General features: G+C 45.1%; 1 protein-coding gene across 10 annotated transcripts in view; it reads right to left on the bottom strand.

Moving 5' to 3' along the window:
* Positions 1 to 12,094, bottom strand: part of LOC121278405 (WD repeat-containing protein 26) — a 118,812-nt gene extending 106,718 nt beyond the window's left edge. For 8 of the 10 annotated variants that reach the window (XM_041188790.1, XM_041188791.1, XM_041188792.1 and 5 more), the window contains exons 1-3: positions 11,378 to 12,094; positions 7,316 to 7,415; positions 7,170 to 7,226 (exon numbers count right to left, since the gene is read on the bottom strand). In XM_041188790.1, the coding sequence (XP_041044724.1) occupies positions 7,170 to 7,226; positions 7,316 to 7,415; positions 11,378 to 11,787 (567 nt within the window). In that variant the 5' untranslated portion in view covers positions 11,788 to 12,094. Of the gene's footprint in view, positions 1 to 7,169; positions 7,227 to 7,315; positions 7,416 to 8,582; positions 9,449 to 11,377 lie in introns of those variants that run through there. The other 2 variants (XM_041188793.1, XM_041188799.1) reach the window with 2 other exon arrangements.
* Positions 12,095 to 15,309: the final 3,215 nt, after the last annotated feature.

Here is a 15,309-nt window from a genome sequence, read left to right as displayed (position 1 = left end):
TTCCTAAGATTAGCTACCCTGTAAGAGAGAAAATTCCCCATTTCCATCTATTTCAGTAAATCACCTTTCCTTCTTCTAATTCCAATGAGTATAGGCCCAGCCTGCTCAACCTTTCCTTAAGACATCGCCTTCATCCCAGGAATCAGCCTCATGAACTTTCTCTGAACTGCTTCCAATGCCATTAAATCCATCAAGTAAGGAGACCAAACATGTAGAGTACTCTAGGTACTGCCTCACCAATGCCCTGTACAATTGTAGCAAGACTCCCCCTCTTTTATACTCCATTCCCATTGCAATTAAGACCAATATTTAATTTCCCTTCCTGTTACTTGCTGTACCTGCAAGCTAACATTTTGTTATTCATGTATAAGGATACTCAGATCCCTCTGTACCGCAGCATTCTGCAGTCTCTCCATTTAAGTAATATTCAGTGTTTGTATTCTTTCTGCCAAAGCAGACAATCTCGTATTTAAAAACAAAAAAACTGCGGATGCTGGAAATCCAAAACAAAAACAGAATTACCTGGAAAAACTCAGCAGGTCTGGCAGCATCTCGTATTTACATTGTCCTGCATCTGCCAAATTTTTACCCACTCAATTAACCTACCTTTGCAGCCTCTTTGTCCTCCTCACAAATTGTTTTCCTACCTATCTTTGTATCATCATCAGTCTGTCCCTTCATCCGAGTCATTAATATAGATTGTAAATAGTGAGGCCCCAACACTGATCCTTGTGGCACTCCAATGCTTGCAAATATGAAAATGACCTATTTTAGAGTCATAGAATTGTTACAGTGCAGGAGGCCATTTGTTCCATTGTGTCTGCACCAGGTGTCCAAATGAGCATTTCACTTGGTGCCATTCTCCTGCCTTCGCCCGTAACTCTGCGCATTGTTCCTTTTCAAAAACTCATCTAATTCCCCGTTGAATGCCTTGAATGAACCTGCCTCCACCACACACTCAGGCAGTGTATTCCAGACCCTAACCACTCGCTGTGTGACAAAGTTTTTCTAATATTACTTTTGTTTCTTTTATCAATTACCTTAAATCTGTGCCCTCTGGTTCTCGATTCTTCTGCCAATGGGAACAATTTTCCCCAATCAACTATGCACAGGCCGCTCATGATTTTGACTATTACTAATATTTATCCTGACTGTTTCCTGTTAGTTAGCCAATCCTCTAAACACAAATATATCACCCCGACACCATGAGTTTTTGTCTTGTGTAGCAACCGTTATGTAGCAACTTACTGAATGCCTTTTGGGAATCCAAATACACATCAACTGGTTCCCCTTTATCCACCCCACTTGTTATATTGTCAAAGAACTCTGATAAATTTGTCAAACTCAATTTCCTTTTCACAAAACTATGTTGGCTCTGCCGGATTATATTATGATTTTCTAAATGCTTTACAACTGCCTCCTCAATAATGGAAGACAGATGTTAGACCTAACTGGCCTATAGTTTTCTGTTTCCCTCTTTTCTTGAATAGTGGTGTTACATTTGTAGTTTTCCAATCCGTTAGGACCTTTCCAGAGTCTAGGGAATTTTGGAAGGTTACAACCAAAGGACCGATTATCTCTGCAGCACTTCCAAAACCCCAGAGTGCAGGCCATTAGGTCGAGGGGGCTTGTCAGCCTTTAGTCCTAGCAGTTTTCTTAGTTTAGTAATTATGTAGCTTTTAAGACATGTGCCTGGCTGCCCCTCCAATGCTGGGTAACTACACCAGCCAGCATAATACTGAGCTCCCATGTTTGATCTTCAGTTTATGCCAATTAAACTAATCACAGCTTGAGCAGTGAGCACGACAATTACTTCATAGCCAAAGCAAAGCTATGAATGTGCATTTATATAGTACCCATCACAACCTCAAGGAATCTGGGAGTGGTTCACAGCCACATTACTGTTTGTAAAACTTGTTATAGTGTGGAAGAGAATTTGCAGCAAGGTCCCATATGCAACAATAAGATAAGTGACCACATGATTTCCAAGCGACACTGGATGCAGGATAAATACTGTCCCAGACAATAGAAGAACTCCACTGCTCTCCAAATAACGCCATGGAATTTTTTTTACATTCACCTGGAGTGCAGGTAGGACATCAGTTTAATGTCTCATCAGAAAAACAAAGCCTCAAGTCTTGCACTGAAGTGTCAGTTTAGCTAATGTGCTCTGGAGTAGGATTTGAGCCCACAACCTCCTGACTTAGAGTGTGTGCTTGCACAGAGTCATAGCCAAGTAGTAGAGTATTTTGGGGAAAGGAGAGATGAGAATGTGGTAGGGGGAAACAACCCTAGCTCTCAATTCGATGCTATCGCTGAAATCAAGGACAAGGCTTTTTTTTAATGCACAGCAGGTCAGTAGTTAAGGTTCCAATATACTGCATCAAGATTAGAGGTACAATGGAGGAAGGAGACCACAGAGGACAGAATAGAGAGCAACAGCACTAGCTTTTATTTTTCTCTCTATTGCTTCACCCAAGTGGCACTCTCTCATGCACAAGTTTCGAGAGTTAGTGCCCAAGAGCCATTACCCCAAAGGGGCATAAAACCAAACACAATCTCTTCCCCTCAGAGAACTCTCATACCGTTGAAAGTCATCAACTCCACTTAACTAATGCAGAGAACAGGATGATGAACTTGAGTCTCAGAGGACCAATATAACTTGATTATATTGTAGAATGTAATAATGGGTCTTCTACACAGAGTGCTTCAGAATATACATTTGGAATTTAACCTTGCCACTTTTACTTTAGTACGCTACTTGTCATTTTCTGGCTGGGGTTGGGCAGGGGGCAGGTTTGCATGCAGTATCTTTATGGTTGTGTGAGAGTTGCCTGTCTTAAGTCTAGTGGAGGCGATGGAGTAGGGGTATTGTTGCTGGACTAGAGACCAAGGGCAATGCTCTGGGGACTTGGGTTTGAATTCTGCCACACCAGATGGCGGAATTTGAATTCAATAAAAATGGTAGATTGTTGTAAAGACCCATCAGGTTCACTAATGCCCTTTACGGAAGGAAATCTGCCGTCCGTACCTTCTCTGGCCTACATGTGACTCCAGACCGACAGCTCAAACTCACGAGAAATTGCTACAATCTTCAGCCAGAAGTGCCGGGTGGATGATCCATCTCAGCCTTCTATTTCCTCTGGAGGTTCACAGCATCACAGATGCCAGTCTTCAGCCAGTTTAATCCACTCCATGTGATTCAAGTAACGGTTGAAGGCACTGGAGAGCTCAAAGACTTCTTGCCACACCCATAGCCAAGCTGTTCCAGTACAACTACAACACTGGCATCTACCTGGCAATGTGAAAATTGCCCAGATACGTCCTGTACACAAAAAGGACAAATCCAACCTGGCCAATTAACGCCCCATCTGTCTACTCTCAGTAAAGTAATAAAGGGGTCATCAACAGTGTATCAAGTGGCACTTGCTTAGGAATAACCTGCTCACTGACACCCAGTTTGGTTTCCACCAGGGCCACAAAGATGGTTACATAGAAACATAGAAAATAGGAGTAAAAAGCTGAGCAAGTGGGCAAATGCATGGCAAATGCAGTAGCATGTGTATAAATGTGGGGTTACCCACTGTGGTAGCAAAAACAGGAAGGCAGATTATCTGAAAGGCTATAAATTGAGAGAGGGGAATGCGCAAGGTCCCAGCACTGATCCCTGCGGTATCCCACTGGTCACTGTCTGCCATTTGGAAAAAGATCTGTTTATTCTCTCTTTTTTGTTTCTTGTCTGCCAAACAGTTTTCTATCCATCTCAATACACTACCACCATTCCCATGAGCTTTAATTTTACATGCCTGCTCCACCATTCATTATGATCATGGCTGATCATCCAACTCAATAACTTGCTCCCGCTTTCTCCCCATATCCCTTGATCCGCTTCGCCCCAAGAGCTATATCTAACTCCTTCTTAAAAACATACAATGTTTTAGCCTCAACTACTTTCTGTGGTAGCGAATTCCACAGGCTCACCACTCTCTGGGTGAAGAAATTTCTCATCTCAGTCCTAAATGGTCTACCTCGTTTCCTCAGACTGTGACCCCTGTTCTGGACTCCCCCACCATTGGGAACATCTTTCCTGCATCTACCTTGTCTAGTCCTGTTAGAATTTTATAGGTTTTTATGAAATCCCCCCTCATTCTTCTGAACTCCAGCCAATATAATCCTAATGGACTCAATCTCTCTTCATATGTCAGTCCTGCCATCCCAGGAATCAGTCTGTCAGTCCTGCCATCCCAGGAATCAGTCCAGTAAACCTTCACTGCATTCTGTCTATAGCAAGAACATCCTTCTTCAGATAAGGAAACCAAAACTGCACACAATATTCCAAGTGTGGTCTCACCAAGGCCCTGTATAATTGCAGCAAGGCACCCCGCTCCTGCACTCGAATCCTCTGGTTATGAAGGTCAACGTACCGTTTGCCTTCTTTACCGCCTGCTGCACCTGCATGCTTACCTTCTGCGACTGGTGTATGAGGACACCCAGGTCTTGCTGTATATTCCCCTCTCTCAATTTATAGCCATTCAGTTGATAATCTGCCTTCCTGTTTTTGCTACCAAAGTGGATAACCTCACATTTATCCACATTATACTGCATCTGCCATGCATTTGCTCACTCAATCAGCTTGTCCAAATCACAATGAAGCATCTCTGCATCCTCCTCACAGGTCACCCTCCTGAGCTTTGTGTCATCTGCAAATTTGGAGATATTACATCTAGTTCCCTCATCTAAATCATTAATATATATTGTGGGGTCCCAGCACCGCCTTATGGTACCCCACTAGTCACTGCCAGCCATTTGGAAAAAAACGCAGTCTTTTTCAAAATGGCAGGCAGTGACGAGTCTTTGTTTTCTGTCTGCCAACCAGTTTTCTATCCATCTCAATATATGACACCCAATCCCATGCGCTTTAATTTTATATGCTAATCTCTTGTGACTGTCGAAAGTTCAAATAAATCACACCCACCGGCTCCCCCTCATCAACTCTACTAGTTGCATTCTCGAAAAATTCCAGTAGATTTGTCAAGCATGACTTCCCTTTCGTAAGTGCACGCTGACTCTGTCCAATTCTGCCACTGTTTTCCAAGTGCTCAGCTATTAAATTTTTTTTAGAACGGCCTCTCGGATTTTTCCCACTACCGACGTCAGTCTGACTGGTCTATAATTCCCTGTTTTCTCTCTACCTCCCTTTTTAAATAATGGGGTTACATTAGCTACCCTCCAATCTGTAGGAACTATTCCAGAGTCCACAGAATCTCGGTTGTGGTTGTTGGAGGTCCGTCATCTCATTTCCAGGGCATCATTGCAGGAGCTCCTCAGGGTAGTGTCCGCAGCCCAACCATCTTCAGCTGCTTCATCAATGACCTTCCTTCCATTATAAGGTCAGAAGTGGGGATGTTTGCTGATGATTGCACAATGTTCAACACCTCCTCAGGTACTGAAGCAGTCCATGTCCAAATGCGCAAGACCTGGACAATATCCAGGCTTGGGCTGACGTGTCAAGTAAAATTCACACATCACAAGTGTCAGGCAATTATCATCGCCAAATGAGAGAACCCAACTATTGCCCCTTGATGTTCAATGGCATTGCCATCACTGAAACCCCAACTATCAACATCCTGGGGGTTACCATTGACCAGAAACTGAACTAGCCATAAAAACACTGTGGCTGCAAGAGCAGGTCAGAGGCTAGGAATCGTGCGACGAGTAACTCAGCTCCTGATTTCCCCAAAGCCTGTCCACTATCTACAAGGCACAGGTCAGGAGTGCGATGGAATACTCCCCACTTGCCTGGATGAGTGCAGCTCCCATAACACTCAAGCAGCTTGCAACTGTCCAGGACAAAGCGGCCCGCTTGATTGGCACCACATCCACAAACATTCACTCCCTCCACCACCATTGCACAGTAGCAGCAGTGTGTACCATCTACAAGATGCACTGGAGGAATTCACCAGCGCTCCTTCAACAGCTCCTTCCAAACCCACAACCACCACCATTTAGAAGGACAAGGGCAGCAGACACATGTGAACATCGCCACCTGGAAGTTCCCCTCCCAAGTCACTCAGCATCCTGGCTTGGAAATATAGCACCATTCCTTCACTGTTGCTGGGTCAAAATCCTGGAACTCCCTTCCTAACAGCGCCCTGGGTGTACCTACACCACATGGACTGCAGCGGTTCAAGAAAGCAGCTCACCACCACCTTCTCAAGGGCAACGAGGGATGGGCAATAAATGCTGGTCCGGCCAGAAAAGCCCTAAACCCATGAATAAAAAAAAAAATTACCCCCCAATTTCCCTTTGCAGGTGCTTCTGATCTTTGCTTTTCTTTTCCAATGGCAGTCATAGATCCTTGACCACTCCATAGCCTCTCTCAACACTGGTAGAAGTACTGTTGAATAGTGCCAATTATTGAATGTAATAACATTAATATACTTTAGTAAATCACACCCAAGTCAAAATTACACTTCTCAACTGAAATTCATAGTCTGTTTCAAATTGCTGAGCACCACCAATGGCAGTTTCATAACTAATATTTCAACCTACAGTCCAAATGGCCTCTTCAGGCACAGGCCAAGTTTTAAAAAAATACAGCCTTCAATTTTACTGTTGGAGATTGCGAATGCTCATCCAAAGTATTATGAAAATTTGATATTTGTACCATTACACTTTATTAAATCCTACTGCAGAGTTATATTTCTGATGTTTAATATTGTATATAGCCAAGACACAATTCCAAGTTCAGAATCTACAAGAAAATAAACAATCTAGTTCTAATCCCAACTACAAAAGTCCTCAAAGGGTTAAGGCACAGCAATGTGGTTATGTGCTTTAAACGCAAGTTCCTGTTCTTAGCCCACCCCTCCCACCATCCTAGACAGGAAGCTCTCTAAACCCTCTGCAAAACAAATGAATCAGCTGGAACAGGCAAGCAGCTGATCATCTTTACTTATCTTCACTTCTAATCAGCACACACACACTGGCCTTTTTCAACCACTCCCCCCCGACCCACCCACCCACCCAAAAACAAATCTTACATTCTTCTGCTGAACATTTAATCAACTACTTGGCTACCCCGGTATGTTTTATATTGACACAAATTTAATTTAAATGGGAGAAAATTGCAACAAAAAATCCACTCAACAGCTTTAATCGTTCCTTACCACAATCACATGAGGTGAATGCACCAAAGACTTCAATTCATTAAGATCATTTTCAGCCTATTAACAAAAGACAATAATAATTAGTTCAGTCCAGGGCATTCAACGCAAAGAATCTGTGCATATAAATATAGATAGCTGAATGTTACCTTTTCCCATTCTCCCTCCATCACGTGATTGCGGAATTTAGTTGCAGAAGGATGCTCTAAACGGCAGCCCGATTCCTGCATCAAAAGATCTACCGTTTGGCTGCAAGAGAAGAAATAATTCAAACCTTGAAACCCAGCCACAGAATTGATAAAGAAAATCTGATGACAACTTACTACAAAACCCCACAACAGTTACAATATGAATGACCAGAACACTGCAACCAAATGTTAAATCTATTCCTTTTAAAATAAATTCCCCAACAAAATGAAATGTCATGGTGTCATAATGTCAAACTTACATCCTTTGCTTAATGTGTGTATGAAGGCATTACACGTGTGGACATGTATAGCTGTAAATCTTATATTCATGTTCTATAAATAGACCGTCAATAACTCCATCGCTTAATTCCACAAATAGTGTGGTCATAAAACACCCATCCCAAGGGCCCCTTCACTTGGAGGGAACTGCATGCCAGGTTTTCCCAGGCATGTGATCCAAGTAAACTTGATTTTCAGCCTCTTTGTTCTTCTCCCAAATCCAACTTCTATACCCATTAAACTCAATTACAATACAAGGAATAAAATTTCACCAAAAATAGGTTTGCTCTTTTGAATCCTTAAGGTTGACTACTTGGTAATTTCCATCTATATGTCACTGCAAGATCTACTAAAAAGGTTAAAATAATTAATTTTGGAATTAATGAACCACAGAATTAGAAATTGTTCTGTTACATCAATGTATAGTTCTATGCCACTAAATCACAGCTAAGATACCATCACTAACATTCGGAACGCAAGTACACAAACTGGTCAGTTCATGGCATTTACTGCTTCCAATGTAACAATTATGATTTGGAGTTGCGCACACACAACCATGAAGTGAAAAACCACATACAATTTTAAGGAAAGGAAAATTATATTTCTCTGATCTCTAAAGATAACCATAAATTCTAGGATATCTATCAGTTATCTACATTTCCCATTCTGAACAGATACCCTGGCAGTGCAATGCTCATAAGAGGCCACAGAAAACAGACTCTCAACACTCATACTGAGCATAGCTGGATAGAATTTTTCCTAGATATAAACAATGTGAGATTGGCATTGGATGGGTGAAAACATTCAGAAATATGAGTTAAACCCAAATACAAAGCTCTTTTTATGCATTATTTTGTGCAATTGTCCCTGCTGCCCACCCCCACTACTTTTGCCAATTTCTAGTACAATAAATTTTGGGTGAGGTTAATAAAAAAAATGGGGAACACACCTGTGAGCAAATTCAAGAATTAACCAAATTCTTCCCTGATGTCCAAAAGCAATTCACAAACTCCAAAAGACATCACTAGGCTGCAATTACTCCCTTACCTTCCCTCAGCATTAAGTCCTTAGGAGTTTGAGGCTAAACTAGTCCAGAAAAGTACCCCAGAACAAGGGGTCAGGATGTAAGGGCTTCCTGAATTCTAATTAGCATACTAACATATGAGTTAGGAGCAGGAGAAGACCACTTGAGCTTGCTCTGCCATTCAATAAGATCATGACTGATCTGACTGCAATTTCCCACCTACTCCCAATAACCCTTCACCCCCTTGTTTATCAAGAATCTATCTAGCTCTGCCATGAAAACATTCAAAGACTCTACTTTCACTGCCTTTTGAGGGAGTCCCAAAGGCTAACTATCCACAGAAAAAAGTTCTCATGTCTTAAATGGGTGACCCCTAGTTCTAGATTCTCCCACAAGAGGAAACATCCTCTCCACATCCACCCTGTCAAGACCCCTCAGAATCTTATGTTTCAATCAAGTCGCCTCTTACTCTTCTAAACTCCAATGGATACAAGCCTAACCTGTCCAACCTTTCCTCAGAAGACAACTCTCCTATTCCAGGTATTCGTCTAGTAAACTTTCTCTGTGCTACTTCCAATGTATTTACATCTTTCCTTAAATAAGGAGGCTCCAGATGTGGTCTCACCAGTGCCCTGTACAACTGAAACATAACCTCTCTACATTTATAATCAATTCCCCTCACATTAAACGATAACATTCTATTAGCTTTCTAATTACTTATAAATTACTTGCTGTAATTTATATTAGCCTGCATATTAGTCTTTTGTGATTCATGCACTAGGACACCCAAATCTCTTTGTATTTCAGAGCTCTGTAATCTCTCAACATTTAGACAATAGCTTTTTTATTCTTCCTGCTAAAATGGACAATCTCACATTTTCCCACATTATACTTCATTTCACAGAATCTCTGTGCTGAAGAGGCCCTTCAGCCCATCAAGTCTGCAACAACGCGTGAGAAACACCTGCCCTACCTACCTAATCCCATTTACCAGCACTATTTACCATAGCCTTGAATGTTATGACGTGCCAAATGCTCATCCAGGTACTTTTTAAAGGATGTGAGGTAACCCGCCTCCATCACCCTCCCAGGCAGTGCATTCCAGACCGTCACCACCCTTTGGGTAAAAACGTTTTTCCTCACATTCCCCCTAAACCTCCTGCCCCTCACCTTAAACTTATGTCCCCTCGTGACTGACGCTTCAACTAAGGGGAACAGCTGCTCCCTTTTGACCCTGTCCATGCCCCTCATAATTTTCTACACCTCAATCAGGTCGCCCCTCAGTCTTCTCTGCTCCAATGAAAACAACCCAAGTCTATCCAACCTCTCTTCATAACTTCAATGTTTCATCCCAGCAACATCCTCTCCTCTCTGAATCTCCTCTGCACCCCCACCAGTGCAATTACATCCTGCCTATAATGTGGCGACCAGAACTGCACACAGGACTCCAGCTGTGGCCTCACCAAGGTTCTATAGAACTCCAACATGACCTCCCTACTTTTGTAATCTATGCCTCGATTGAAGGTAAGTGTCCCATATGCCTTTTTCACCACCCCACTAACATGCCCCTCCACCTTCAGAGATCTATGGACACACAAGCCAAGGTCCCCTTGTCCCTCAGAACTTCCTGGCGTCTTGCCGTTCACTGAATACTTCCTTGTCAAATTACTCCTTCCAAAGTGTACCACCTCACACTTTTCTGGGTTAAATTCCATCTGCCACTTATCTGCCCATTTGACCATCCCGTCTATATCTTCCTGTAGCCAAGGCCCCCAACCTCACTGTTAGCCACCCAGCCAATCTGTGTCATCTGCAAACATACTAATCCTAACCCCCACAGTCATCTATGTCGTTTATATAAAAATGACAAATAGTTGCCAGATCTTTGCCCACTCACTTAACCTATGTCCCCTTGTCCTTATGTCGTCTTCACAACTTACTTTCCTACCTATCTTTGTATCAGCAAATTAAGCAACCATACCATTCTGTCCCATCATCCAAGTAATTTAAATAAATTCCAAAAGATGAGGCCCCAGCACTGATCCCTGTGGCACATCACTCGTTACAACGTGCTAACCAGAAAAAGACTCATTTATAGCTACCCTCTGTTTCCTGTCAGCTAGCCAAAAATAAGCACGTTTCACCCTGGTGAATGGCATTTTCTCTCCATCCAAACACGTCTTGCCTGATATTTTTTTTCTCTACAGTGCACCGTTGCCTGCTTTTACTCCAAATCGAGAGATTTTTTTTTCTTATGGGACTACTTTGGCCAACATCAACTGTCACTCACGGGTGACTCTTTGATTTCACCCTCAAGTGTTTCAAAAGCTTTTTCAAAACATATTTCCTCCAGTAAACTCTTGGCCACTTCTAACACTCCCACGAGGCTGTGCTTGGCCCATTCTGACTGACTTCACTCCACCGCCCAAGTTTTATTTCATTAACCTGCATTGCCCACTCTATGCTATGGGTTTTACTGATTTCTCTCCCTCCCCACCCCTCAGGTTTCGCTCACCACCTACTCTTTCAAGGTTACATTTACTTGGCCCACTCCACCAGAGGCTGCTCTCTTTCCCTTGGTAAACATCATTCCAGGTTTACTCCACCATTTCAGGTCTTACAAAGCACTCGGCTTTTCACTCAGGGACGGGCACCCTCCGACTTGGGGCCCCGCTGCCCCTGTCGGCCCAGCTCCAGCCCTTTGCCTGGGTTGAACTCACTTCAGGCCCAGGCCGTGCAGGTGTTGTCCGATCAGGCGGATGACATCCTCCTCGCCCTGGGACAGGCGCTTCTTCTTCTTGAGCGAGGTTTGCTCCGGGTTCATGGCCCCAGACCCGGGAACCAGGGAGATGGTGGTGGTGGTGGCGGCGGCGGATGAGGAGGAGGAGGAGGGGGGCGGCGGCAGCCCGTTAGAATGACCGGCCGGGCCTTGGCTCTGGGAAGAGGGGGAGAAAGCGGAGCCGGAGCCGGCGCCCCCGCCGCCGCCGCCTGTGGTGCTGTTGGAGATCGGCTCTTCCCCGGGCTCGGCTTGGCTCGCATCCCGGCCCATCACATCCCCGTTCTGGGCCCCGGCCGAGGGAGTCTCGCCGCCGCTGCCACCGCCGCCGCCTTGGTTCCCGTTGGCCTGCATGACGCCAGGAGCCTGGCGCCCGGAGCCGCCGAGGAGCAGGAGGCCGCTGAAGTTTCCTGGGGGGAGGTTGGTGCTGGGGCCGAATGAAGCGCCTCCGAGTCCCGCCGCCCCGGGCTCACCCTCACCCTCCGCCGCTCGCTGCTTCTTGCGCGGTGGCGGAGACACTCCGCCGGTCTCCGAGTCGGAGGAAGAGGAGGAGGCCAGAGTGAACGGCGTGTCCCCGGCCGCAGCTGCCGCCGTGGTGGTGGTGCTGGCTCGGCGCTTTATCTCTTCACTTCTTGCTGCCCACCACCTACCAACCCCCCCTCCCAACCCCAACCCCCACCCCCACGGACGGTCAGTGGGTCAGTAGTTGGGAGGGTGGTGGCGGGGGCCCCGGGGCCTCCTTCCTCCCCGGCGGGAGGGGGGGGGGGGGGGGGCAGAGAGGGCCCGGAGGGTGAGGGTAGGGGGGTAGTTTCGCGCGGGGGGGTGGGGGTGGGGAGAAGGTGCTTCCGGGCGGCTCCGGTGGCAGTTGGCTTCGGGCGCGAGCGGTTTCCTAACGGTCGCCCGGCCGCGGGGTTTCCTAGGCTGCTCCCTGTTGCCCGCCTCGCGCCGGTGGCGGTGACCGCGGCTGCGCCTGTCGGTGCCGGGCGCTCGCTAGCTCCGTCTCTCCCCCCACTCCCTCCCTCCCTGGAGCTGGGGGTTGTCCCCGCCGGAGCTTCCCTCAGTTTAGTGTCTCCTCACAAAAGTGTGTCTTAACCCTCCCACCTGCACCTCACTGGTACATCCCTCACTGTCTGTCGCCCTTCCTGCTGCCGTCTCTCTAACCCGCTCCCTTGTGTTTTTGTTGTTGTCGCTCCGGCCACAGCTAATGGAGTCCTCACAACAGCGCAAATTCCCACACTCCAGACTTCCGCTGGCCCGAGGGGCGGGGCCTGGGGACACGTCCACATTGCGTCATCACGCACGTTAAGCTCCGCCCCCCCCCCAAGCACGTGGCTCTCTTTCTCACGCTCTGAAATATATATTTGTATTTTTCCAAGTCTTACACATGCATGTACTTTGATGTAGAAATTCTTGTACATTTATATTGCAAACCTCTCCATATAACTTGTCACGCTGGTATTTACAGCCCTCCTGCGAATGGTGACACTACATTGGAATGGGGGGATGCCAAAAGTGCAGTCTTAATATGAAGTGGATTTGGGAAATTACAATAGCAACACATGAAAATAAGGACAGGTTGTACGACCTAAATCGTGACTTAATTACATCTGGATTGTAAAAATAGAAAATGAAGGTCCAGCAGTTCAGGCTGCATCTGTGGAGAGAGTAACAAAGGTCCAAGACATTTCAGCAGAACAGGAAAAAAGTTAAGAGATGTAGCAGATTTTAAGCAAGGGCCTCCTCACCCTGCCCCTGAGAATGGAAGACAATGTCAAACCACCACTGACAATAATAGCTGCCATAAAAACGCTTCAAAATGAAGCAGCAGCAGACAACGAGCCAAGGACCTGACTTCGGGCAGAGAGTACATGAATGAATGAATAAACAGAGACGGCAAAGGGGAGGGGAGGAACAAACTAAGGGGAAGGTCTGTGATAGGGTGGAAGGCAGGTGGGATTAAATGATAAGGGACTATGCCTGCAAAAGTGGATGGTAATGGGACAAATAGAGAAACAAAAGATGGGTCTAGAGGAGATGTAAATTGATCAGTAAAATCATTACCAACAGCTGCTATCCAAAAGAAATAGGCAGCAGTTATGGGACTAGGTAGAATGCTGTTTCAGAGAGCCAGTACAGACTCGATGGGCCGAATAACCTCCTGCACTGAAAGATTCTGTAATTCTGAGCATTGTCATGTTCCTACCATCCCTCCTGAATCAGTCAGGGAACCCAGAGGTGAGATGATAATGCTGTGGCTCAGGGAAAGAGCCTCGGCAAAGCCTGCCAACTAGTAAATTGGATTGCAGATCTACCTTTCTGGTAGGGACCATGACAAAAGATCTCAACCTATGTCTCTACTTCCCAAACTGCATGCCTTGGTCCAATTATCGCTCGACTCTAAATCTACCTCACCTGAAGACGACGTTTGGCTATGATTCTTATGTGTAGCTCTGTAAGAAGATTGACTAGTTTTATTATTAAATACAAAATAAATCACTCTCTTTTTGGCCCTTATTTTGTAATATTCAGGGACTAGCACGACACAAGCTTTCTTGGGTTGGTTCTTGCATTAGGTTGATGAGGGAACTGAGACTTGGGATGACACACACTGGAAGGGATTATGAACGTAGGGTATGAGAACACGTGCTCAGATATCCATGGCTTGGTGCCAATTATGATTAGATTGTACGGGAACATGCGGCTGCTCCTGAAGCTCTAACACCTTCAACTGGTGGGACAAGGTTTAGGTGGTATATGATGCTTTCATCAGAAGGATTCTGTCAATGCACTTACATATTATGGCATGTTATGCTGCATTCCATACCACTCATGAGGAGTTTTTTCACCAAATGAGAGCTTAATCCAGTGCTTGTCAGTGGTCTTAACCTTTTTTGGGGACGAAGTAAACTGAGTCTGCCTGGGGTTCAGTTGGTTCTGAGATGACATGTATGCTGTCAGAAATTTGGAACAAAATCAATCCTGTGGGGTAAACTTAGTAATCCAATATCTCAGACAGGCAGGTTACTGTTGAGAATTGATCAGCAAGTCTGGATCATTAGTTGCACCTGAATAAGCAGTCTTGAGTTTAGGGTTAACATTCTTCCCAGTCAGCTTCAGATACGTACCCTAATTAGTCAAGCAACCGGAAACTTGTTAGTGTTCTGTTTAGGAAGCTTGTGGCTTCAAGCTCCACTTCAGGGACTTAAGCACATAGTCTCAGCTGACATTTCACTGCAATACTGACAGAGTACTGCATGATCTTTGGGATGAGCTGTTAGATCTCTCATAGATTTAAAACATCCAGTGGTACTGGTCCTATGAAGAGCAGGGGTGTTCTACCCGGTCAATATTTATCTCTCAACTAACCACAGTTAAAAAGGTAACTAGTCATTATCATATCGCTGTCTGTGGGAGCTTGCTGTGTGTAACTTTGCTACTGCATTTCCTACACATTAAAAGTACTTTGTTGCCTATAAAGTGCTTTTAGAGGTGTGTTCATTGTAATATAAGGGCAACTTCTTTCTTTCTGCACTGTGTGGTTTAAGTTCCCCGTTTACACATGGAGGTTCTTATGCCTGAATTCCGGCAAACTTTGCCCAGGTTTTCTGGACTTAAGTGAGGTTGTATATGATGGGGAGAGAAAATGAACCCTACATTTGGCAAATGGAAACTGTACCTATATGGAATTCTCAGAGACTTTCAAATAGATGGATGAGGAACATCAGTTATGTGGATAGATTAGAGAAGTTGTGACTGTTTTTAATTGCAGAAGAGAAGAGTAGATAGGGAAAACACAGGAGGGTGGAAAAAGGGGGGAAGACCAATAGTGGGAGGAGACTTGATAGTAAGGGGAACAGATAGGCGTTTCTGCGGCTG

This window comes from Carcharodon carcharias, chromosome 5 (assembly GCF_017639515.1).
Source record: "Carcharodon carcharias isolate sCarCar2 chromosome 5, sCarCar2.pri, whole genome shotgun sequence".
Classification (NCBI taxonomy): domain Eukaryota; kingdom Metazoa; phylum Chordata; class Chondrichthyes; order Lamniformes; family Lamnidae; genus Carcharodon; species Carcharodon carcharias.
The sequence above is the reverse complement of the archived record's forward strand: the minus strand, read 5'-3'. Positions and strand labels throughout refer to the sequence as shown.